The 27115-nt window shown below is 41.0% G+C and overlaps 1 protein-coding gene across 37 annotated transcripts in view; it reads right to left on the bottom strand.

The window, feature by feature from the left end:
* ENOX1 (ecto-NOX disulfide-thiol exchanger 1) overlaps positions 1-27115 on the bottom strand; it is a 542128-nt gene that overhangs the window by 21952 nt on the left and 493061 nt on the right. For 35 of the 37 annotated variants that reach the window (XR_003092514.1, XR_003092515.1, XM_025196209.1 and 32 more), the window contains 2 exons: positions 13381-13488; positions 4745-4801 (listed from right to left, as the gene is read on the bottom strand). Coding sequence is in view for 34 of the 37 variants with exons in the window: in XM_025196209.1 (XP_025051994.1) it covers positions 4745-4801; positions 13381-13488 (165 nt within the window). In the remaining 3 variants the exon portion in view is untranslated. Of the gene's footprint in view, positions 1-4744; positions 4802-8391; positions 8509-13380; positions 13489-27115 lie in introns of those variants that run through there. The other 2 variants (XR_003092516.1, XM_025196207.1) reach the window with 2 other exon arrangements.

Below are 27115 nucleotides of genomic sequence, written 5' to 3' on the forward strand. Positions count from 1 at the left end.
CCATCTGCGTCTCCCAGCAGATGTCTGGGTAGTTTAGGTCCCCCATGACTACCGCCTCCTTAGCTTTTATGGTCTCTGAGAGCTGCCTCAGGAGCCCCGAATCTAGTTCTTCCCCTTGGTGTGGGGGTCTGTAGCAGACCCCTACCACCAAATCCCTTTCTCCTTGCCCCCCATGTAGCCTTACCCACAATCCTTCTACTTCCTCGTCCTTTGATTCCTTCTTGATGAGGGTCGATGTATATTGCTCATTGACATAGAGCGCAACCCCTCCCCCTTTCTTCCCCACCCTGTCCTTTCTGTACAGCCTATACCCCTCAATATGTACCGCCCAGTCGTGGGACGAATTCCACCAGGTTTCTGTTAGCCCTACCAAGTCATAGGTGTTTTCTGCAAGCAGGAGCGCTAGTTCATCCTGCTTGTTCCCCATGCTCCTAGCATTAGTATATAGGCACTTGGGCCCTGTGACTGGTGCCTTTGCTGCCCCCCAGCTCCGAGTCCCAAATGTAATAAAGGGGGCTGGAGGACAGGGGTAGAATAAAAGTATCAGCATAAATGTTGGATACCTGGTTGAACATGAGACATGCCCCAACAATATTTAGGTATCCATAGGAAAAAATGTACTCTAACTTATCACTGTTGAATTTATATCTGAAGGAAAAAAATACAACATACTGTATCCAAGTGGCAGGAGATGCTAACCAAAAATGCCAAGAACACAGAATATGGCAAGCTTTACTACTTGTTCAGACAATGAAACTAAAATACAACAAGGTAATAGAAAGTCTTATCTCCAGTTGCTCAAACCTGCTGAGATGTGGATGATTAATATGTTGAACTGGGCTGAAAAAGCCATAATCCTTAAAGTCCATTAGTGAAATCCCAGTCCCATTAAGGTCAATGGGAGTTTTGCTACTGACTTCAGAGGCCAGGATTTCAACCCTGAAATCTATTGTAGCTACTGAGAAATTCTTCTACAACAATCATTGGTCTCATGGATGTTGTCTGAAATGGGAAGATTGATGCTCCAACTTCCAGGAAGCTGCGTCAAAACATTTACGTCCAGCAGCCAAAGTTAATTAAGTTTTGTAGTGGGCAACAGGATGATGTCATGGTGAACCACATAATCTATTTTTTTTTGTTTTCATTTCATAAAATATTTTAATTTAATAAAATATTCCCTGCCCCTTCACCTTTTCTCAGTAAAAGAAGTGCTTTTTCACATGTTGGGACATTAAAGTCAACAAGAGACCAGGAAAAGATAAAAGGATAAAATCTGAACATAAAACTGCACGTTGGCCAATATATTTCTCTTTAGTTAAGAAAGTGATATGAATTAAATATCGCTGTGACCAGCAATGAAGGGGAAATAATAAGATTTTGTATAAATTGGTCAGGATTAAAGACAATGAACACCTTTTCCTAGCTACTGGGCCCCTGAAAATGCACATTGCACAACAGCTCTTCTGTCAGCCTTGGTTATGGGACTGTTGAAGTCACTGATAATTCAGATTTCCCACAGGGACAGGATTTTTGCTGGGGATAGTATACACATTATGCTGGTGCTTTTCTTCTACATAGTGTACCGCAGGGAAAATGGAACTCACAATGTATTAAAAGACACTTCAGTCATCAACAGTAACAATTACTACTACATGCAACTAGCAAATCATTTATGACATGCTCCCCTAGCTGTCTGCAGGGCCCAGAACATGTTACAAGGAAGATTGTAGCTGATTTGCTGACTAATTAGCTCCGCAGTAAAGCACCATCGTCTACATGTGCAGTGCTATCAGGCCACAGTAAATGAATTAGTAAACTAATTTATATTTTATATATAAGTGTATTTATTTATATTTATAGTTAATAATTATATAAAATTATATAAATTATATAGATTACATATTATATAAATAAATCATATAAAATATAAACAAATTATATCAAATTATTTAAATTTATAACAATATAATTTATATTTAATACGTTTATTATTTAATAAACTAATTAATATTAGCTTACTGGGACACAAGTCCTATCCTACAGCAGAGTAGTACCATGCAGTGAAACATGTGTAGATGGTGACGGGGCTGGCTGGGGTTCAAGGGTGCTATGGAATAGAGGCTGCCAGTCAGCTAGCTCTGCATTATAGCACCCTTGTGCACAAGCCAGCCCTTCTCCAGCATGTTGAGCCATGGAGGAGCAGCTCTGGGCTGGCAGGCTGACCACCCTTTGTCAGCTGGGCTGCATTGCCCCAGCTCAACATGCTGCAGTCCCGGGTGTGCGTGTAAATGCTGTATCTGTGACCAATAAACTCCGGTGTGAATGGCACCAGAGTTTACTGTGTCACATTAATATAACATGTAGATACACCCAGTGAGTACAGCATTACTTTTGTCAGGCCTTTGATATGATTATGGGAAATGCTCTGGGCAAAAGGAGGAGAAAATCCAATATTGGCTCAGTATGTCTGTGTTAGTGGTTAGGACCCTTTCATTAGTGGTGAGTATTCATTTCTAGAGATGTCTCAATTTCCTGCATTACTTGTAGTATGTTCTGGCCATGAGAAATTGTATGTCCCATCCCTGCCTATGGCCATATAAGATGTATAATATTTTTATCTGTTTTCTTCCCTGAGGAAAGATGTTTCAATCTTTTGTTTTAACAAACAACAATATTATTACATAAAATACATCTAAATTAGAGACAGGGCTTCATGACTTAGGAGAATTATTTTTGTGGGGATTGCAATATGGACAAGTCTTTTTGAAGTATAAGACTCCAGTAAATATGCAGAGACCTTAATACAGGCTTCTACAGCCCTTTTTAAGATGCTGGTTTTCCCTAGCAAAAGATATAAGTGGCTCAAGCTGAGCTGTAGACAGATAGGTCATATTCTGTTCGGATATTGTCATAGTTCCTTGCCAACAACTTCCAATCATACCTTCAATGTGAAGGTATTTCATTTGCTAAATTCAATCTGTCAACTGTATCAAATATGTACTAATCCTATTTTATGCACCACAGTCCACTAATAACCAAGTAGGAACCACCAAATCTTTTCCTCTTTGATCAGCTCAGATTTAGACACTGGCCAAGGGCAAAAACCATAGACTCCACTGGTAATGAAGGTCTGGATGAAATTTTCAAAGAGCAGCACTTGGGTATTAAATATTCAATATGAAGTAAAATTGCACTGATATTTTCAACTTCCTTTCCAATGTTCACTGTTTCCACAAAGAAAATCACACTTCCTTTCACTATTCAGTCTTGTAACACATTTTTGTGCTACCATTTGTGTTAGTGCTTTTATATCTCTTCCTGATTTTACCATGGAGTGATTTTTAAACTCACTGGTTCATCGCAGTGGTCTAGTTTCCTTTTCTATCAGTATTTTAGGAATGGTGCTGATGCTGTTCCTTTTGAATTCAATCCTACAATCACACACAACTAGCCATAATATTCAATTTCCTTTACTGTAAAGTGCTCAAGGCACCACATTGAGCATGTGAAAAAGAAAACTGAATTTCCATTCTTTAGGAAGAGTTCAGACATTCTCAAATCTCATCTTGAATTAGAATAAAATGTTATTTTTGGAAAATGTACTTCAAAACAAAACTACTGAACTATTCTGTCTTTGATATTTCTGAGTGAAATTTTGTTTCGATAAAGTTTAAATATTTTGTCGTCATTTTTTGACCTACTGTAGTGGGAAGGTGACGGTTTTCAGGCACCAGATGTGACAAATTCAGGTTCATCAACTTATCTCTTCCCCATTCTATTGTAAAAACACAATGTTTCTAGGCTGCCCGAGTGCTACCTACAGATAGCAATTTTTGCTTTTATGGAGCTTTTAAAGAATAATTAATTCCTCCTGCAAGGGGCTGAAGGCTCAGCGGTCCAATTGACTTCACTGATGAATCAGACCATAATGAATAAGATTCAAAGAACATTAGAACAAGGAAGAAAACCCCTTCTTTAGTCAAACTAAGTTAAAGATTCCCACAGAGCTTTAAAGACGCATTTAAAAGTTAAAATGAGTCCTTACCTGTCTAACTGATACTATTTTAGATCATTAAAACAGCAATAATTAAAAAAAATCATGCTGTTACTGTTTCTCTCTGCCAAGACAAAGATATTAGGCCAGCCATTTGTTTCAAGCCATTTTCATGTTCAGATGCTTACAAAGAACCACTGTATTGCAAAGTTTGGATTACAAAAATAGCAGGAAAATGTACCTACTCATTCTCTTTACAATGAATAGCAAAGAGACAATAGGACTATTTCTATTGGTCTTAATTTTTTATAAATTATGACCAGACACAGTCCCTTTAAGAAACTTATTACTGGAAGGTAAAGTGACTCCGAATGTGCCTATAAAACCAAAATGCAGTCACATCTGTGGTGGAAGGTAGCAGTTGTGATGACAGTGTAGTATGGTAGGATGGGCAATCTTGGCTACTAATATAAAGCAGTTTTCTTACAAACATTCCTGTGGCATCTTTAATATCCATACAGAGCAAGCAGGACTTTGGTTGTTAAGGTCTCATCCAAATAATCCCAGAAAGGAAACTGAATGGAACTCAGTTCATCTATCTCAAAATGAACTTGGCAGGGATTTGAACCTGCACCTCTAGGAAGAATAGATGCTCCAAACCTGATTTTTAGACCATTTAGTCATTCTATCAACTTTCAAATGCAAAAAGCAAGCTTGGGAACATAAACATGCAAATACAGCTATACCTACATTTGCCTGAGATTCGTCATGGCCATTGATTTCTGCTAACTCCTTGGCACTTTTTAACTGCAAAGATTAAACAAAAACAAAACAAAACAAAACAAAAACAAGCACATTACTTGAGTATTTCACAGTTATCTTTGATTTATTTGAAGTAGCATTTTATAAAGCCTCCAATGAGAAAAACAGATGGAGCATATAATTCTAATGAGTTTTTGCTCAAACCATTTTGAAACCAACATGTTTAATGCTTGAAAGGTGGCAAAAAAAAAAAGAAAGGAAAATAGTAAGGCTGGGTCATTTTTTTAAAAAATAATAAGATTAGAAAGTAGTTTCAAGACATAAAAAGTATACAAAATTGGCTCTCAAGAATAATAAATGATTTCATTTCCCATTCTTGTTTCTATTAATTTAAACTTTGCAGTGTTTGCAAGTTGCCAGTAGCTAAACAGTGTTTTGCTAATGCTTACTTCTGAATGATATATTTTGAGCTGCTTAAAATGCTGAAGTATTACTGTAGGTTTCCTTTGTGGGGATGTATCCAGATAACTGACGTGGCTCCTGGGTATGATGGAGGAGGAGAAGGAGGAGGGATGAGCAGCTCATTTATTTAGCTAGTGGGAGGAAGAACTGAGAAGACATTGTCTCATATGGAGGTGCTAAAGCAATTTTTTTTCAATGAGCTTTTTAATCGCAACTCAGGATTACTTCAGGGAAGGCTCTCAAATACCCATAATCAAAAGAATTAAAGACATTACCTATCTGACATCTGGGGCCAAATTTTCTAAGATTTGTGCACACACCACTTATGGCTGAACAAGCATACAAAAAGGTATATGCCACAATGTTCATGTGCCTGAATCAGATTTTACATGCAGAAAATTGCACTCATGCTTTAGTACATCCAGAGACAGCTGCACCTGCCCACTTTGATTCTTGGTTCACCCAAAGTTTAAAATCAATTTCCTGCCAGTGGCAGCAGCATTTCTATTCAGGCAGCAGTGAAGGAATCAACTGACTCCATGGCTCATTATAATATACTTGATTCTTTCTAAATTCTCCATTCTGCAGGCATTAATGACCTCCTCTCCCTTTTAATGTCTTTAATGGTTTCACTAATCAAACTATCCTTTGTTCTGTAATTCTTCTGTCTGTTACCTAATCTGGATGATGTATTTCCTATTTTCACAGTCCCACCAATTACTTTTAACTCTACACAGAAACATTAACTCACATGTGGAAATAACTTCAGTGATTCACTGGGTGGATTGTCAGGATGCTTAAGGAGGCTAGATTTTGTTTTATAAATCTGAAAGAGATGTATATTCAATTCTAATGACTACAGGACTAATGAAATGTCTTTTGATTATTTTTGCCCCGTTTATTGTGTTTTTTTACATAATATATGATATAGCAAATGAATGCATGTTCCAATAAAGTTATATTTTTTTTTTCCTTGGATCTTAAACTGAGTAATACAGCCATAGGCTCCTAAAGTTTCTAATTTCTTTTTAACTGCAGAAAAAATGTTTGTTGTGTTATATGTGATAATGCACCACACTCTGAATGCTGCTTCTCAAAACACTAGATTTGCCCATGTACATATCTTTGAGAAGTTGGACCTTTTTTCTTACCTAATTTAAAGGGGATATTTGAGAGTGATGATGATAATGATAGTAAAGAGAGTTTTTTGCTGGATGCCTTTGTTTCCACCTGTTTTTGCTAAGGAATAAGAATTTTCTATAGGCATCACCTTTTATGCATCATATATATACTTAATTATGTAAGGGCAATTCTAAAAGTCTGATGAAACAGAATCTGCTCTGTTTGATTCAAAACATTTGATATTCACAGTGAAAGCAGTCCAAAGTTTTTTTATATGAATGCTGTAACTTTTCAATGCAACGATAAGCAACTTTGTCAGTGAAAGCACAATAAAGCACAAATGAGCAGTAGGAGGTACTCAAGAATGGTGCAAATTGTTTTTCCTTCATGGAGACCAAGAATGTAATTTCAACAGAGCAACACTAAGTTATGAATTTCTGTTTTAAATTGTATTTCATGGTAACTTAAATAACTAGCATATTTCAAAATGAATTTTTATCCTGTGTGCGCAAAATCTTAATTCCACAAGTCATCCTTACATAACTAGGATACTGAATAAGGCAATAGACAGGCCAGTGCAGTTCAAATCATCACTTACCTTTCCCCACCCAGCCTTTTCTAGGTTCATAAAGTACAATTACCCTATGGCCACTAACTGCTCCCTGGAAGGTGCTCCATGTACATGTGTCTTGCCAGTGACTCCACACTCACCACTGAATCACATTCTCATTCTGTTAAAGGCTGGAATCTATTTCTAGGCACACATCTATCCTAGACACTTCCCCTTACACTTTTCTGCCATCATTAGAACTGGTTCTATGTCAGTGATACCAGGAGTGATAATGGATGCCAGGGAGGGTAATGAACAGGGGACAGATCTCTATAGATATACCCAGTTCAGTGCGCTCTCTCTCGAAAGCACTGGTGGAGCAAGGATACTGGGCTAGATATACCATTCATTGGTATGACCCAGAATAGCATTTCATATGTTCCTATGAAGATAACTAGAGTAGACAGTCATATACATGAACAGTGTGTCCTCTAGACCTGCTCTAAGCAAGATTAAATACATAGAGACCGCTACACATGAGGGCAAACGTTTGGTTCCCCAGGGACAACTAGCAGTGGGACATCTTGTGTTGCTGCTAGTTGTTCCCAGGGAAGGCCTGTGACACATGCCCTCTGGCGCATGGCAGGTTACGCTGGGAAGGAGAGGGGGAGGGCAGGGCCAGTACAGGAAACCCCCACTTAATGCTGTTTTGCTTAGCGTTATTTTGCTATAACGCTCATTTTAAATCGATACCTGGTTTCACTTAGTGCTCAGAAAGTTTTGCTATAGTGCTCACAGTCGCCATCTTGGGTCATTAAAAACACTTGTGGTCACCATCTTGGGTCATCAAATACTTTTGGTTTCGCTTAATGCTTCATTTTCAGGAACCAATTAAGAGTGCTAAGCAGGGGTTGCGTGTACTGGGTTGGCCCCAGCAGCCTTACCTGGGATCCTGGGGGCCTCCTGGGGCTGCAGCAGCAGCGATTCTGCCGCTCGGAGCCTGGCCGGCAGCTGGAGTGTGGCTCCTGTCAGCCAGGCTCTGGTTTTGAGCGGTGCACGTTGCCTGGTTTATTTTTTCCACGGGTTTTTTAACCTCTGGATATCCAGGGATCAAAAAACACCCCTGCGCTGCCCCCTTGCAGTACAGAGAACAGCTGAATGTGTGGTATGTGGCACTGCAGACGGTTCTGTGGCACTACATACCACATGGCCATGCTCGTCTGGATGTGGCCAGAGGGTGCTATGCTGGTAGCCAACAAGGCCTTATCTCCCACCACTCCAGCCAATGGTGGAGATTCATCAGTAGCAACAATGGTAGAAAAATGTAAGGAAAAATATGTCTAATTCTAGACACAAAGACTAGGGGCAAAGTCCCTTTTTTCCAATATTGTGGTTTTTGGTTTAAATTAAAATGATCATCTCTTATATCCTAAATGGTATGAAAAAAAGAATAAAAGCCTCGGAAAACATACAATATTGGAAAAAATAGGAGTTGCCTTACCCCAAAGGCAGGCTCCATCGCAGTTCAATGGCGAGTGTGATGTTACCAGCAGAGAGCATGGTGAGGCATCACACTGAACTAGAGCCAGCAATCACCCAGGGCCTACCCTTCATGGACCTGAAAGGAAAGGAGAAGGGTTAGGATTTCAGGACTTTGCCAAAATACCCATGTTTATCTGAGGTGCTTGTTCCTTAGGGACAGTTACAAGGGACAGGAACTGCACGTGTAAAATATATGGGATTTACATGTACAATCAAGGACCTCTTTGCCCTAAATTTAGCAGTTTGCAACATATACTTCTGCAGGCTTTCTATGGCAGGCTGAAAATTTTGTGGCAGCTTTAAGTAAAAACAAAAAAAATGTAGGTATGTTGATTTTAATACAGAAATAAATAATGCAATCAATGCAGTAGCTTCAGTGCTATTTAGTTCTATATTAAATGTCTGCTTTCATATGACTCTAACCGTGATTTTCAAAATCCAGTGCACAGGCAATACAGAAGAATGTATAAACATGTCTGTACACTGTAGAAATTGTTGGAGGGAAACAACATGTTTTTTTTCTACTGAAAGATTATGGCTACCTAAACTATCATTTAGGGGCACATTTCAAAGATAATTCTTGAGATGAATAGGGATACATCCCACCTGTTTTATTTATCCTTATGTTGTCTGAAGACTTGAGAAGACAGTATGGCACCAATTTACAATTAGTGGTCCTGCTAAGATGCAAAGGTCTATGTTAGTAGATCTTATTTCAGGTTTGAGATTGGATCTTTCTATATGCTTTTACAATAGCAATGGATTATGATGACTATCCTAATGGTACTCTGATTTGGAAGGGATAGCTGAAGATATAGCAAAGTAGAAAGAAATTGCATAAGATAGGAGATGGTAGACAGTTATAGGCCCACAAGGCTTGTGAGACCAGAGAAAGAGACAGAGAAAGAGAAATAGTAATGGTAATAAGCATAAAGAATTGGAAGTCCTAATACAGTAAAAGCAGCATGATCCAACTGGGGTAACTGAGACTTCGTGGGATAGTTTGCACGACTGGAATATTAAAAGCGGTATTTCTTTATATAAAAAGGAGATATACATTTGTTCTGAAGTCACTACAAGATGGGCAGGAGAGCTGTTGAAAATCTCTGGGTCAAGGTAAACAGGAAGAATAGAAAGGGAGATGTCATAATGGATGTTGCGATAGGCCATCAAACCTTGAGAAAGGGTGGACAAGTCTTTTTTCAAACAACTAACTGAAGAATCTAATTCACAGGGCCTCATGCTGTGATGGGACTTTACCATGTATTTTCTGATAATAAGCTAACCATGAACCAACAGTGTGTCCGTGCTGCGAAGGCAGCTAACAGCATACTGGGCTACATTAGTAGGAGCGTTGCCACCAGATCAAGGGAAGTGATTCTTCCCCTCTATTCAGCACTAGTGAGGCTACATCTAGAGTATAGTTTTGGGCCCTCCACTACAAAAAGGATGTAAACAAATTGGAGAGAGTCCAGTGGAGGGCAATGGAAATACTTAAGGGCCTGGGGCACGTGACCTATGAGAAGAGGCTGAGGGAACTGGGCTTTTTTAGTCTGGAGAAGAGAACACTGAGGAGGGGGATTTAATAGCAGCCTTCAACTACCTGAAGGATGGTTCCAAAGAGCTAGACTATTTTTATTGGTGGCAGATGACAGAACAAGGACCGATGGTCTTAAGTTGCACCAAGGGAAGTTTAGCTTAGATATCAGAAAGAACTTTATCACTAGGAAAGCACTGGAATAGGTTACCCAAGGTACTGGTGGAATCTCCATCCTGGGAGGCTTATAAGACATGGCTAGACAAAGCCATGGGTAGGATGATATAACTAGGAACGGTCCTGCTTTGAACAAGGGGTTGAACTAGATGCCCTCATGAGATCCGTTCCAACCCTAATTTTCTTTGATTCTATCATCTGTTGGGAGGGTAACTCGGCCCTGCCTTGGCAGTCCAGCAAGATTTTGGAGTATATCAGAGATAATCTTGAAGTGTGTCAGGGCAGCATGGCCTATGGAAGAATGTAGCCAGACAGGTCAGGGTGACCCATGGGCAGCAGCACAGTATGATGGGAGACAGAGAGGATGTGGCGTGGTGGGCAGGGTGGTGGGACAGTGTTCGGGGGGTCACACAGGTACAGGGTGCTGCCCATCACAGAGTACATGGCATGTGTCTGGGATGTCTGTGACCTCCAACCACCCAGAAGTTGGCCAGCCCTAATATGGAGCATGGGACTGAGTCTACAGTTACCAAATTTGCTGGTGATGGCACACCATATGATGTTGTAGACACTTTGGAGGATAGGGTTAGGATTCAGTATGACTTTGATAAACCAGAAAAAGTCTGAAACTTACTGAACAAAATTAAACAAGGTTAGGTGTAAAGCCCTACATTTAGGAAACAATAATCACATACACAAATACAGACTGGTAAATGACTGTCTAGGCCAGAGTACTGCACAAAAGGACCTAGAGGTTATAGTGGACAACCAGATGAATATGAATCAACAGTCTATTCTTATTGCAATAGAAGCCAATAGCATACTGGGCTGTACTAAAAGGAGCAATGCTTGCAAATCAAGGGAAGTATTTCTTTCACTCTATTCAGCACGGGGGAGGCCTGTAGTATGGAGCTGTAGTACTGTGTCTAGTTTTAGGCACCACACTTCAAGAAAAATGTGGGCAAATTAGAAAGAGTACAGTGGAGAGCAATATAAATGTTTGATGTATGGACATGATTTAAAGGGAAACATTCTGGAATTATTTAATTGGGAGAAGAGATACTTGCAGAGAAGAGGAAAGTTTGGTAACAGATTTCAAACACCTAAAGGGTGATTGTAATAAGGATAGTGGCTGCCAGGTACAGAAGAAGAAATAATGGCGTTAAACTACAATAAGGGAAATTTAAGATAGAAATTAGGAAGAACTTTGTAACTATGAGGGTGGTTGAACACTGGACCAGATTACCTAGAGAGGCTGTGGAATCCCCATCCAGGAAAGTTTTTAAAGACAGGCTAGAAAAATACTTTACAGGAATGTGTTAAACAGGGATGTTCCTGCCTGGAGCAGGAGGTTGGAATAATAAAAGACCTTCTGAGGTCCCTTCCAGCCCTATTTTTCTATGATTCTAATGTACATTAAAAAATGTACTTTTCTATTCTTAAGGAAATATTTTATGATGACATATTCTAATGCTATTAAAATACGTTGAAATAAAGTTTCAAATGGGAATGATAGAATGATACTATACAGGCGCATCTACACATCGCCCTATAGCAACGTAGCAATGTTCTATGTCAACATATGGTGCACTATGGCAGTGTAGCGATCACGTGGGTCTACATATGATCACTAGCTACATCGCCATAGTGGCACACTCCCCAGGTATAGCAGCGCTCCCTGACAACGTAGTGAGGAAATCTAAGCATGCGCTGTCCGCATGGTGCAGTAACCACCCCTACTGCACCATGCTTTAGTTCTTCCAAAAGGAAGAATGAAAGTACGGCGCCATAGCAACATCACTGTCTGGCGCGACATGTAGATGTGACCTACCTGTTCTATTTCTTTTATATTCTCTATGTCCTTTAACTCATTCCATCATCTGAAATTGTATGTTTAAAAAATACTGTAAAAAAATCTATTCTTATTCATATCCTTCTGCCTAAAACTACGTTACTTCAATTCACACTGATAACTGTAACCATAAATGCTAGAGATATTTTTAACATGAAAACTATTCTGAAAAATCTGAATTGTCAGACTGTAAAATACATTTGCCACTAAATGCACTTGATGACAAATGGCAGATATGCAACAAAGGCATAATTCTAAAAATAAACGGTAACAAAATTTTGGAATAAATACAACAATTCAATACATCAGTATTTTTAATACATCTATAAATAATTTTTATACTTTATCAACACCTGGTATTGAGGCAGAATGGCTGAAAACTTGTGAAAGGTGCTTTTTTAAACTAACCATCTTAGTCTTTTTGAAACCTTGCTATGTAAACAACTGAGATTCTTCACTTCTACAAAGTGTTTATGAAAAAAAAGTCTGGATGCCTAAAATAATAAGAAAACACATTGTCTTAACTAAAATGTTAGGAAATGTTAAAACAGAGGTCTTAGAAGAGATGTTGTAACTATGTAGTACAAGTATTGAGTTGTGACTGCTGTCTTCACAACTACATAGCCTACACACGCAGCCCACATTTGCATACTCTATATGTGTGCACAGTATGGTACTGCATCTCTCAGCATAGGTTCAGATTTCTCTTTGCTGCGAAACAATCCATCTTGCTTTGCTTGTAAGACAATACTTTCAAATACACTTATCAATGCCACACAGCACTTAGTATCAAAGAAAGCTAAACTGAAATGATCAGATTTGCAAAGTATATAAAAGGTTCTCTTCTTCCCACAAGAAGAAGTGCTAGATAAGCGCACTGATGCACTGGGATTTTTTTTTAGTGTCATCATTATTCAATCTTTTGTATATTTGTGTCTGCATGAATAACACAGGAGATGTTAAACTCATTTTCCCTGCTTCTGGTCTTAAAAGAAATGGCTGCTTTCTTTGAAATATGTTTACTTTTCTGGCATATTTAACTATCCTAAAATTAATTTGTCTTCAGATAGAAAACACTCACACATCACTGGTATCTGTATAGAGGAACATAACAGAAAATGTTACACAAGTTGTGAAATTCAATATTCCCTACTGCAAAACTGACAGATTTCAATCTCATTTTGACAGTGTTTTCATAAGCTATAGTATATATTACCTTCAACTAGCATTTCCGTATGCTAGACAGAATAGACACACAGGTCATATATATTGTTATACCCTGCTTATAATTCAGCCAATAGTCCAATTCCCACTCATTTTAAAGTGAGCAAAAGAACTATAATGTATTACTAGAGGATTATTCTATTAATGTAAACACTCACCTGTTCCTGAAGAACTTTAAGCACTGCTTGTGTATGTGTTTGTTCTTCTTTCGCTTGTTCCAGTTCAGATTTCTTATTATTTAATTCTTCCTGTATACTCAGCAATTGCTGCATAAATAAAAGTTTCTTATTAGTATTGTCTGAAGCTGATCAATTTTAAATATTATAAAGCAGCACTGCAAACAACATTTTTCAAGATACCTCTATATTTATTGTTGTTGCTTAGCCTCTTTTGTCTAAGTCGATGTAAATTATTTCCATCTGCATTTCCTGCCACAGCTGTATTCCACAATGAAGGCATTTGTTAATGTGGGGTTAAACTATTTGTTAAAAACCCCTGGTGTACTATATCATCCATAGAAGAACTGTCACAGCTGTCTGAACCAAAATCTTAGTTACAGAGGTTTTAATAATACTAGGGTAAAACATTACAGTGCATAAATAATTTAAAAGCACAGCACTTTAATATAATTAGTCACTGGCCCAAAGCCATTTCATTCTACACAAAGCAATATTCTGGAAAGCACTGGCAGTTGCCAAGAAGACTAAAGATTTCTTTTTTCCTTGTTCTGTGATGGTGATGTTTTATTAGATCAGCAGGACTCAAGCCCTACAATCAATATATCAGCGAAGAAAACTGCTGATACGAACTGTCAAAACAAAAAAAGCTATGACCAAAGAACTATTCTGATGCACAGAATTTCTGGGATGCAGGGACATTTTTAAGGGCTGGGTCTTCTGGTCTTAGCCAACTATAAATTATACATAGACTCACTAGATACAATTATTTCAGAAACTAAACCATATTCCTGAATAAAGGTGTCAAGTGCTACACACTGCTAAAGAGCATGAAAATGAAGGCAGGGTACTAAAAATAGCTCTCGTAGTAATCAGCTTAAGAAAGTTTGATTTGCTTTGGAAAGATGTTGCTCTAATTAGCTTTTGTATTAAAAAAAAGCTTCTGTAATGAACGACTGCTCCAACAGCAAGAAGACATGGTTGTATCAGTGGGGACCAACTTTTTTGCCAGAAATACTGAAACCTCTCCAAGTGCCACTTTGATCCCATTCTGCTCCATGCCCTACCTACTGTTCTGTTTCCTGCTTCCTGCCCTATATGTCACCGTGCTGGCTGTCCCTTCCCTGATCTGTCATACGGAGAGCTTCCCATGCCATTTGTGGCATGCATGCTGCACGTTGGCTACCTGTGGGCTATATTATACTATGTATAATATTGCATGCATAATATTATGCATGGTATAATAACTTGATATATTATACATAGTAAAAATTAAAGGTCTAATTTAACCAGCTGCTTAACACTCATAACTCTCTGACTATAGCTGATGCTGCAGGTGATCATCACCTAGAAAAATCAGTCCTTCGTGTGCTAATTAATTGAAACAAAATAGCAATATTTATGCTGTCACTGGCAGTCTCAGGTAACAAGGTATCTGCTTCAAAGCAGTGTCCAGACCACTTTCAGAGCTGCTGGGAAATGTGGGAGGCTTCAAGGCTTGACTAAATATTGACAGTGGATTTCTGATATGGGCTGACACAACTAAATGGAGTCAATTGATGCTTAAAAAATCCATAGCACTATCATGGGGGAGGGGGAGAAGGGTGGAAACTGTGCTTGTGTGACTATATTTTACATAAGGACCTTCGACAAATGCCCTGAATATCTTCCAATTAATTTTAGTCACTGTCCAGAGTACTCCTGAAACCCCAGGCCATCTCAGGAAAGACCATCTCTGGAGATGGATGGATGCTATTTAAAGCAGGACTAGGTTACATTAATGGCCCTTTCAATGTGTACATGTTTTAAAAGCTACCAATTTTCATCAGAAAAAGTTTCTGGGCCAACTATGTGGTTTCCTGCAACTAGGAAGGTTACTATGAACTGACATAACAAGAACAAGGGAACTGTGTGTACCCAGTGCTATTGTATAACTTGTATGTTTATTAGAGATGGCTGGAAACTTCCTATTAGCATGCATTTTCTGCTGGAAACTGCCAATTTATGGAAACTGGAATGTTTTACACAAACAACATTTTAAAAAATTCTGATGGACTGACAGGTAATCTCATGTGACAGATTTCCTGTCAGTTCATCTGCTTGGATGATAGTAGCCCATTCGAAGAGCTGGAACTCCTAAAACCTGCAGCTACCAGAGTGCTTAGGTTTGCAGCCTCTTAGTCCGTAAGGGCCTGGAGGTAAAATCTAGCAGGGCCCCAAGGCATGGAAACTGGGGGGCTAAGCTGTCAGATGCCCAGAGGGCTGGCATCCTGGGCTGCCCTTCTGGACACAGGCACCAGTTCTCCAGCTGCCAGCCATTCCATAAAAAAATCCAACATTTTTTCTTTTTTTTCCACTATGGTATGGAACAAAATTACATTTCCAAACCCTTCAGAATTTTAAATGGAGCAGAAAATCCCCTTCTGCTCTAGCTGTTACACAGTTATATATTGCTTTCAATTCTGGCATTTTCCTACTTTTCAGTGATGGATTTTGCAACCTGAATGCTATTTTAATGTACTTTTGGGTGTAATTTCCTGGGCTTTTACATCACATGGAATCATATAGGCACCCAAGATGTTCATCAGCTGACCTGGAACCTTCACCTAGCCTGACAAGGCCATTTTATCACAATCCATCAAGTTTCATCCAGGAATTCCTAGATTAAGCCCTAAAACAATGACTTGCAGACCCCTAAAAAAATTCTAAATGGATGTGTGGACCCCTTTGGAAATTGTGATTGGAGGTGCAGACCCCTTTGAATTGTGAGTGTGAGTATTCACATACTTTTGATTGATCATAGTCATCTCTCATGGACCCCTTAGACATAGTCTGTGGACCACAGGCTGAAAACCACTGACTTAAGGCTTTAGTGATCAGGGGACCATTTTGTTTGCTCCAGCCGAGCAGGAAAAACCAAAAGGCCAGCAATAGTTGAATCCTCTTCAATGACAGGAAACTGCTCAGGTGACATATTCCCAGATGTTCCCAGCATATGAAGTGCACTCTGTGCTGCAGAAGAACATGAACTCCCCTGCCCCAAATTTCTACCAATTTGTCCCAGGCTAAAATTAATTCTCAAACCACAAATCTGGCCATCAATTTGTTGCTGAGCAAGATTCACATGCCAAGAATTCAGGAAAAAAGATTCTCTTCACCAGTAAAAGTGGTTGTTTTACCCTGCCCTATGAACAGGGGTGATCTGACCCCAGCTGATTTCCTGCCCCTTGGGCAGGGGACTGGACCCAATGATCTCATGAGGTTCCTTCCAGCCCTAATGTCAAAGGGCCAATCTGCAAAGCTTCATAGGCAGGATAAACAAACATGCGAACAAAAAAATAACCCACAGAATTACGTTCAAGCCAGCTGTGCATGAGGAAAAAATATTCCTTCCATCCTCCTGAAGTCAATCGGCTGAAATCTTGAATCATGAGATCTTATTACAATCAACGTCTCAGTCCACATCTGAAAGCGCTATGATCAGGCTGAGGACACAATTGGCACTTCTCTTTTCCCCAGAGCCCATGAAGGAGTGAGATGAGGGGGAGTACAGATATGCTGGAGGGTAGGGCTAGGATTCAGAGTGACTTAGACAAATTGGAGGATTGGGCTAAAAGAAATCTCATGAAGTTCAACAAGGGCACGTGCAAAGTCCTGCACTTAGGACAGAACAATCCCATGCATCAAGACAGGCTGGGGGCTGACTGGTTGGGCAGCAGCTCTGCAGAAAAAGACCTGGTGGTTACAGTGGACAATAAGCTGAATATACGCCAACAGTATGCCCTTGTTTGCCAAGAGGCTAACGGCATACTGGGCTGCATAGGTAGGTGTGTTGCAGCAGATTGAGGGAATTGATTCTTCCCCTCTTCAGCACTGGTGAGGTCACATCTGGAGTACTGTGTCCAGTTTTGGGCCCCCTCACTACAAAAAGGATGTAGACAAGTTGGAGAGAGTCCAGCAGAGGGCAATGAAAACGTTGAGGGGGGCTGGTACACATGACTTGTGAGGAAAGACTGAGGGAACTGGGCTTATTTAGTCAAGAGAAGAGAAGACTGAGCGAGGATTTAATAGCAGCCTTCAACTACCTGAAGGCTCATTCCAAAGAGGATGGCGGTAGACTGGTCTCAGCAGTGGCACATGATGGAACAAGGAGCAACGGTCTCAAGTTGCAGCAAGGGAAATTTAGGTTAGATATTAGAAAGAATTTTCTCACTAGGAGGGTAGTAAAACACTGAAACAGGTTGCCCAGAGAGGCGATGGAAGCTCCATCCTTGGAGTTTTTCAAAACCCGGCTAGACAAAGTTTTTGCTGGATTGATCTAGTTGGGGATGGTCCTGCTTTGAGCAGGGGGCTGGACTAGATGACCTTCTGAGGTTCCTTCCAACCCTCATTTTCTATGATTCTATGAGCATTGGCATTTGGATCCAGAGAGTCCAACACCTGAATGGAAACCCAGCTCAATACCCCTCCCCACATCCACAAGGACTGTAGGATTTCTCTCGGAAGTATGCATTTCAGAAAGGTATCTAATCCCATTCTAAATACTCTAAGCAATAATGAGTTCCGTCATCTCCCCATGTAAACTCTTTCAATATGTAATTACCTCCAGAGATAGGAAACTGCATCTTATTTCCAGGATGAATTTGTCTTACTTCAATTTTCAGCCCTTGGATGCTGTCAGCAAGATTGAAAAGCATCTCCCCACCCCCATTAGATCACTTTCCCAAATATAAGATCAAGTCACCTCTCTATCTTCACCAGTTTGCCAATCACAGTTTTTCTCTTTAATCACCTGTCCTCTAGGTTTCAGTCTCATCATCATTATGATTATTTAGATTTACATCCCACCTTATCTAGAAAGGCTCAGAGTTGCTCAAAATAGATGAGACAAGCCACAGATGAGAAATAACAGTTGACTCCCTAAATGACACCCTAGAACTTGAAAACTCAACCTACCCCCATCAACCTCTGTTACTCTGCCTATCCCCCAGGAGAACTCTGTCCCCATCTCATTCTCTTTTCCTCCCCACGCCCCACTTAGCCACTCACTCTCACACCTCAAAACCAGAGGAGATCTTTCAACTCCTTGTCCCTTCTGTACCTGAAGCTTCCTCTGTCGTACTTCTTGGACCTCAGAAGAGGAGGACACTGAGACACACAGACACCAGTGACACACACTCCTTTGCTGGGAGTGCTGATAGCTGACTGCATCATCACCCAGAGCAGTAAGTAGTATCAGCTACAGGAAAAATCCACCTCATCTCTGTAGATCTGGGATGCAGCAAGCTGAGTTGCTTTCAAGGCTGCCCAGTCCAGTCAACCCTAAGAACTTAAGACAAACTCTTAAAGGTTTTAGCGACTAAACCATAAAAAGTCTCTATTGAACATGAGCAAATTGAGATCGCTTTTAAAGGCAGATATATATTGGCTGCATTTGGGTAGTTTTTCAAGAAAATGGAAGACAACATCAAGAGCTGGGAGGAACTGGCTGCTAACCAATTCCAATGGCGCCGCAACCTCAGCCAAGTGGCAGCCTAGTTTGAGGTAAAGTTTTTTGCCCTTGAAGCAGAGAAGAGAGAGTGGAGGAAAGAAAAGGAGAGAAATCCCAGCCTACAGCCTACTTTCCCCTGTGGAAAGACCTGCAACTTCTGTGGACAGATCTATGGCTCAAAGATTGGACTCTTAAGTCACCTTAGTATCCTGTAACCTCTTTCTAAAGGTGTGGCTTTAGACACCATCCTTTTCTCTCCCTGGCTATCATCAGTATTTGAAGCAGCTTCTCCTCTCATGTGGCTCAGGTCATAGACTCTTCTTTTCTTCTTGTATCCAGCTAAAGAAACTCAGCATGGGTTATTCTTTTGCCAAACAATCTTTTTCTTCTATGGCTTTTTTTCTGGAAATGACCAAATCATTTGGGTTGAAGCCTCCCAAAAAATCCAGCCTAAGGCAGACACCTGGCATGAAAAGTTTCAGGCCAAACAGTTGGAGTTTTGCAAAGTCAACAGCGACTGAAACTGAAACATGACTATGCAACAGGCAAGTATCAGGCACCCTTAATAACAGATGGTGCTACCTGCCTGTGACAAGGCAAGGTTAGTCAGTGGTGCCAAGATTATCATAGAGAGTTATTCTGATTTTTTTCCTTTTGACATTATTATGCTTATTCATGCTGATGACATAGATATATTTCTTCTGCCCTCTTGATCACTTGTAAATTACTCAATACAACAAATTCAAATACATATGTATTACTTTTTATGGTGATGCTTGCATTGCTATTCTTGTCCCTGCATCCCTTCACCTACCACAACTTCCTGCCACTGCCTTGGCTACCTCCCCGACTTGTCAGCTTGTCTATTTTATACATATCGTCTCTTCCTGCATGTCTCAGTGTGCTTGCTAAGGTCTTTGTAGTATAACTACCCACGTTCCTCTTTTCTTGTGTAACTATCAAGCCCACTATACCTGAAGATTGGAAGAGGGCCAATGTGGTCCCTGTAACAGGAAGGCAGTGACCCTGTTACAGAGCCACGTGAGAGTAGCTAACTATTCATATGGAACCCACAGTTCAACGCAGGAGCCAAACCACAGATTTGTTAATTGCCAATAAAGGACTTCCTGAATGGCGGCGAGCCACCAGGAAGGTGTTAATTGCTTGTTAGAGACATTGTATAAAGAAGCTATAGTCCGAGTGAAGACCTACCCCGGAAGGGGAACCAGAGCTGAGGTGAGTAACGAGCTGGAGCAATGGACAGTTTCCCTGAGCAGAGGTGCAGGCTGGGGGGAGAGATAGGAGAAGCCCCTCCCCAGGACGGTGAGCAGTGGTGCCGGAGGAACGCCGAGACAGAGAGATTGTTACAGTGGACTGAGGTTAGTGACGGCTGGCAAAGAGAGTTTTTCTTTGATGTTGTGGAAAAGGGGCGGGATGTCGATTCAATGCCTGGGCAACTGCACCCCACCTGACAGCTTACCTCAGGCCCAGGAGAGGTAAGGCAAGAGAGAGAATAGCAAACAGATGTACATGACAGTGAGCTAGCAGGCAGCTGTGGTGTGACCGTCATGGGTGGAACAGGGGTGCAGAGTTGCAGTCCCGGGTGTACCATATCCCAGCCAATAGGACTCAAGTTAGCTGAACTGAATTCTGCTCTACCTACAGGGACCTGAGCCCGCAGTAGCTGCAAGGGGCTGTAGCTGAGTGGGAAGCAATGTGGTGTACTCCTCATTAAAATTGGTAAGCCTCCCCCTTGTTCAGTGTTACCTTATTCACTCCCATCAAGTCATGGCAGGAGAGACAGACATCAGAATGGGGAGCAGGACTTAACACTTTGTTTTGATCAATTCAGAAATCTTGTCCACAGTGCCCATCTTCAAGAAAGGGAGGAAAAAAGACCCGGGAAACTACAGGCCCATCAGTTTGACCTCAATCCCTGGGAATATTTTGGAAAAAATTATCAAAGAGACCATTCTTGACAGGCTAACAGAAGGCACCATTCTGAAGGATAGCCAGCATGGGTTTGTTGCGGGTACGTCTTGCCTGACCAACCTCATTTCCTTCTATGACCAGGTGACGTATCACCTGGACAAAAGGGAAGAGGTTGATGTCATATATTTGGACTTTAAAAAAGCCTGGTGTCCCATGATGTGCTCATGGAAAAATTGGGCAACTGCGGCCTCGACTACTTCACAGTCCAATGGCTGGGGAACCAGCTCTGAGGTCGGACCCAGACACTGGTAGTTGACAAAACCGAATCAACATGGCACTCGGTGACTAGTGGTGTCCCCCAAGGCTCTGTTCTCAGACCCGTACTCTTCAATTTTATCATAAACCATCTGGACACTGGTGTCGGAAGCAGACTGGCTAAGTTCACTGACAACACTAAACTTTGGGGCAGAGTGTCCACACTTGAGGATAGGCTGGTGATCCAGGCCGACCTCGATAGGCTTGCAAGGTGGGCAGATGAAAACCTGATGGCATTTCTCAATACGGAGAAATTCAAGGTGCTCCACCTTGGGGGAAAAATCCCTCATCACACTTACAGACTCGGCAATGCTACACTCACTAGCATCATGACCGAAAGTGACTTGGGGGTCATGTTGACCACAAGATGAATATGAGCTACCAATGCGATACTGCAGCTGGCAAAGCGAACAAAACCCTGGCTTGCATCTACCAATGCATCTCAAGCAAGATCCAGGATGTCATCCTCCCACTGTACTTGGCCTTGGTGAGGCCGCAGCTGGAGTACTGCATCCAATTCTGGGCTCCACAATTTAGGAAGGATGTAGAAAAGCTTGAAAGAGTCCAGAGGTGAGCCACGTGCATGATCAGAGGGCAAAAGAACAGGCCTTATAAAGAGAGGCTGTGAGCTATGGGACTCTTCAGCTTGGAAAAGCGTAGGCTCAGGGGTGACTTGGTGGCAGCCTATAAGTACATAAGGGGTGTGCATCAGGATCTGGGGGAACGCCTGTTCATCAGAGCACCCCAAGGGATAACAATGGTCACAAACTCCTGCAAGACCATTTTAAACTGGACATAAGCAAAAACTTCTTTATTGTCCGAACCCCCAAGGCCTGAAACAGACTCCCCCCAGAGGTGGTGCAAGCACCTATTTTGCCCTTTGGGAAGGGGGCTGGATCCAGTGATCTTATGAGGTCCCTTCCAGCCCTAATGTCTATGAAACCATTCTGTTTCCAGTGAGGCCATTTGCTCAGTCAATTTCCATAACTTTTTAATACATCTACTAAGTCTTTCTTCTCCCACAAATTCTGAAATTCTCTCTGTAGAAGTGGGCAGATTTTTACCGACAAGAATTTTTCATTGTAAATTCATGCAATTTATTGATTAGGCCCCTGTTATCTGCTAGATGTTTGCAGGGCATTTAAACACCCCAGTAACTAGTCTGAAAGCTGCATGAGTCAAGATGGGATCAAAATCATCTTCTACAGATGGTTATTTGGTAGTCATGGAGAGATGCATTTCTGGAGTAAGTCCAGGGGACTGCTGTCCAGATCACAGCAGGCTCCCAAGCTGACAGTTTCAACAGAAAGACTGAAATGGAAATGGAAACTAACTAAATCAAAAGGTGGTCTCTCTCCAGATCACAGTTCAGGCACTTTTTGTGAACAACATAAAGAAGCTTACTTATATTGACACTGACTCTCCTGTATCTGCTTTGCAGATAAATAGAAAACTTCAGTCTCCAGTGCTATTAATCTAGTATTATTCATGAAGACTAAAATAGTTTTTAGAAAAGCATTCCTGCATATTGTAAAAGGGGGGGGTTTTTTTTTTTGTTTTTTTTTTTTGTTTTTTTTTTTTTACAAATTCCCCATCTCCAGTGTAGAAATTCTTATAGCAAAAGTTCAATACCACCCATCTTGCATAGATTTCAAAAGTGCAGACAGAAAATTACCATCTTAAACCAATCTTCTCTGCTTCTGAAACATTAAATATAGAAGGCATTATTGAAGCCAGCTGAATTACTCAGACCGTGTGCAATGTGGTGCCAGCATGGCTGAGAATGCTAACAACCATATAACACAGAATGTCTCCAAATATGTGTAAATCCTCACAGGGAAAGCAATAGGCTTGCAGTTGAATATCACTATACAGCCATGAAATAGTCTCCCAAGATCCCTGCATTCCCCTCCCCAAATCAGTGTTACATGTACACATTTAAATATATCTTATGAACATGTATACATGCACACAAGTGCATACATGACTGCATGCACACCCAGGAACAACTGACTTGCATAATGAATGACTCCACCAAGAAAGCATCTTTTAGAATTAGCAGTCTTGCTATGCCAACAAACATGAGTTTAAGCAATGTGGCCTGGGAAGTGATCACAATGCCAAGAGCTATGTATAGGGCTGTGAGTTGGTTTGAATAATAAAAAGAAAGTCAGTTGTTTCCATATATTTAGCTGTCATACTACTGAATGGTCTACCATCAGTATTTCGGTGATCACCTTGTTTAGGGCTGCTAAATGTCCAATGCCGGATAATAAAAAATAATCTAATTTTAAATAAAAAATAAGTAAATTACTCTTGCTATTCTGTACAGAACTTGGTTTTTCAAGGTATCCATTAGAGCAAACCTAGAAAATTCCATCATAAGGAAAGGGATACCAGGTCTCCTTTCAACTTCTGGGCTACGGACAAGCATTCAAAAAGCCTGAGCCTGAACCGATTCAATCTTTGCAGGTTAGTCTAACCTGGCTGGGCTAAACCAGTTTGTAACTGTGCAGACATCCCTTCTGGACTGAAGAAATGCCAGAACATGCCTGCCGTGACTCAGGCTAGAAACCAGGGGGCACTAGAGCAGCCCTGCCTTCCCTTCTACAGTGCTGAGCTGAGGGGGGGCATGGCCAGGCCCTGGCAGGATGCTCTAATTAGGGAGGGGTCCCCCCCCCTGCTGTTGATAACAGAGAATTTAGTTATACAGCAGGGAGTTACACAGGGAGTTGTTAGCATGCATCAGCCCATCAAACATATCAAAGCCTCTCTCATTAGTTCAAGCTCTTCTTAAACAACTTTACCCAAAGAAGGAACGGAGAGACATTTCCAGCTACCTGCTGATTAGCTTCAAAAAGCCCCAAGTCAACACTGTCCTGTCTGCCTTTGTCCTGTCTCCCACAGCACAGACCATAGCCAGTATGTGGTATGCTAGCTAATGCTCAGAAGTATCTGTATAAAGCAGAGGGGAGAAGAAATCACTGCTTGAGCAGGAAGTCATGGGGGGGGCAGGGAGCACAGGGGAGCTGGGCAGACACCTGCAGTCTCTGCAGGAGCTCCAGGCAGGGAGCAGAGGGGAGGAGCCAGCCCTGCTGGGCTGGAGCAGGGAGCAGAGCCCTACTTAGAGTTACAAAGGAACTGGGATGTTGGGGGACTCTGATTTAACTTAAACCAGGAAGGAGTCTGGGACAGACATTGCATAAACCGGTTTGCCACAAATCAGTTAAATCTGATACTACATTCAACCAGATTTATCTCAAACTGGTTTCAGCCATTGTCAAACTGGTTTATGTGCACTGAACATCTGTTCTGTTGCAGGTTTAAATTTCTGGTCACTTAAACTGGTTTATGTATAATGTCTGTCCCTAGCCCTGGAGATTACAGAAGAGGATATACAGCGCACTTCAGTGAAATGATACTCCCAAACAGACCTCAGAGGGCTCATTTTTCAGTCCCTAACAACTTAGGGCCTGGACTCACAATCCTTGCTCATGTCAGTAGTTGAAACTCATGCATGAATGAAACTATTCCTCCTGACTTAAGCCAAAAACCTACAGGTGCAAGTTTCTGTTACAAATTCCACAAGCTGTGCAGCCTAGTGATTTCTTTTTCTTTTGTTAAAACAAACCCAGTTGTGTCAAATTCAACTTCATTCTACAAAGACGAAGAGAAGTCAGAGTTTGCTATATAGCAAAGGACAAAATCAGCAAGGGAAAATGCTATTTACAAACAATGGAATAAAAGAATATAAACATTTCTTGGCAGAATTCTCCTTAGGTAAAAGGAAAAAAGAAAATGTAATCACACACACACTTCACCTGCAAAATACAGCACAAACTCCTCTCACATACAGACATCTTTCCTGGTAACATAATGGACTATTTGTGATATCACGCTTGTATACTACTATGACAGACAAGATTTCATATCACAAATGGCCAGCACATGGCAGGCTTGAATAATGAGTATGCAACTACCCAGCTGAGCAAATATGCATTAGTAACAAGACACTGATGAGGCCAGACAAATCACCAAGGAAACAAGAAAATGTAAAAGACAAGTCAAAGGAGCTTTCAAAATGAGTCCTAAATAAAGCTAGCCACAGTGTAGTTTATGTTAACAAACAACCAGTGTTAATATATAATTGGGGATGATACAGAAAAGGAGGATTGTTGAATTAAAAAAATAACAGTGAAGGGAAATGTGACATACCATCTATCTCAAGGCTATGGCAGTTATCCTTTACTTCTCATAGCCAGTTCCTGGGTCCATGGAATAAATTCTGATTGTAGTGATGGTTCACAAAATTTGTAGTGCAAGAGGGATCTAAATTCTGACCTAGCTGGTACATTGTTCGTTAAAAGCCCTGCATATTCTTTCCTGAGTGCTGGTGTGACACCCCGTGCAGTGAACTTTGACCAGGAGCCAACTGCATAGTCATCATTTGCTGATTAGCTCTTGCTGCTAATAGCAACATGTTAATCAGTGGGAAGGGGGGAGCTGAGCATCCCCCACATCACCTCTGAGCTAGGGAGGAATTTTGTCTTGCTGTTTCTACAGGAAGATGGTTCCTATCCTTTCCTCCCTCTGTTATCACCTGTATAGAAGTCCTAATCCTGCACTGCAGAAGGGAGGACTGAGTCCAAGAAATACAAACATGTTATTTGTGTGAAATAAAAACAGACACACACAGAACAACACCGTCCCCCCCTGCCCTCCCCCGCCCCATGAAACAGCACCTGAGACAGCAATAATTAGACTTCAATCTCACATGTTTCTTTTAGGAGGGATGAAAATTTCAAAAGGAGAGTTTTTAATTGTATAAGCAAATGGCCCCAATTAGCATAGAGGCATGTTCTCTGTAAACATACCCTACTCACTTGTAAAGGCCCAAAACAGATTTTAGATTTTGTTTCTTCTTTTCAAGGAGAAATATTTCATTGATTTTCTTCAAGGAAAGTTAATAAATAAAATCAGTAGCAGCAAGGCTAGATGAAGCACAAATATTGGTATAAAGCTGTGAAATAGGTCAATTTGGCAAGAATGTTAATCTCACTGCTAAATTATAAAGAAAATAATATCTTGTGCTAGGATTGGGACTTTCAAAAAACCAGCCACTGGCTTAATTTATTTCTACTAATTTCTTGGGAGCTGAGTTAGGAAAGCACCAAAATTCCATCCTGAAACGAAGAAGAATGTAAGGAGAGGTCCTATGCTTAGGTTTATGTTATGTTATTCTGATAAAAAAGTCAGACTATAATCCTTATGAGAACTAGATTCTACTAGGACTACCCTGTAATTTTCCTATAGATATTAGTGCACTTCTAAGGCAGCTCCCATTCATTGAAAGATGTGATGGGATCTAATCTACAATCCCCATAATTGTGCCAAATGCTGTGCTACACATGCATGGCAGGATGCCTGATTTGAGGATGACAGATCAGACCCCAATTTCACTCTACTTGTCAGTAAAGGGGGAGCCCAGGATTATGATCCCAGGCTCTTTCTGTGCCAGGAAAGTTGCTCAGCAATCAGGTGACTGTCAGCTGGTTTTGGGAACCTATTAAAGTGGTTCAAACCCCGGACCCAGCCACTGATCACCTCTGGGATCAGTATAGGGACCACACCTGGGCTCAAAATGGGCATGGAGCACAGGGCAAGAAGCAGAAAGTAGAGCAGTAGATCAGGCATGGAGCACAGGACAGGGAGCAGAAAGCAGAGCAGCTGACTGGGCAGGGTGGGAGGATCAGACACTCAGGGAGGGTGTGGAGCTGATTTGTGGCATGCCATCCAAAAAGGCTGACCTACTCCCCTGCTACCTTAGAAATGCTTAATTTGGGGGACAACTCCAGTTTGCAATTCTGTGATAAAGACAGTCATGAGATAATTGATTTCTGGGGGGGGGGTGTAATATAATCAGCACCAGTTAACTTTTAGCTTTATCATCAAATATTTAAGTGAACACAGTAAACAGAA

Source organism: Alligator sinensis, unplaced genomic scaffold (genome assembly GCF_000455745.1).
Source record: "Alligator sinensis unplaced genomic scaffold, ASM45574v1 scaffold59_1, whole genome shotgun sequence".
NCBI lineage: Eukaryota > Metazoa > Chordata > Crocodylia > Alligatoridae > Alligator > Alligator sinensis.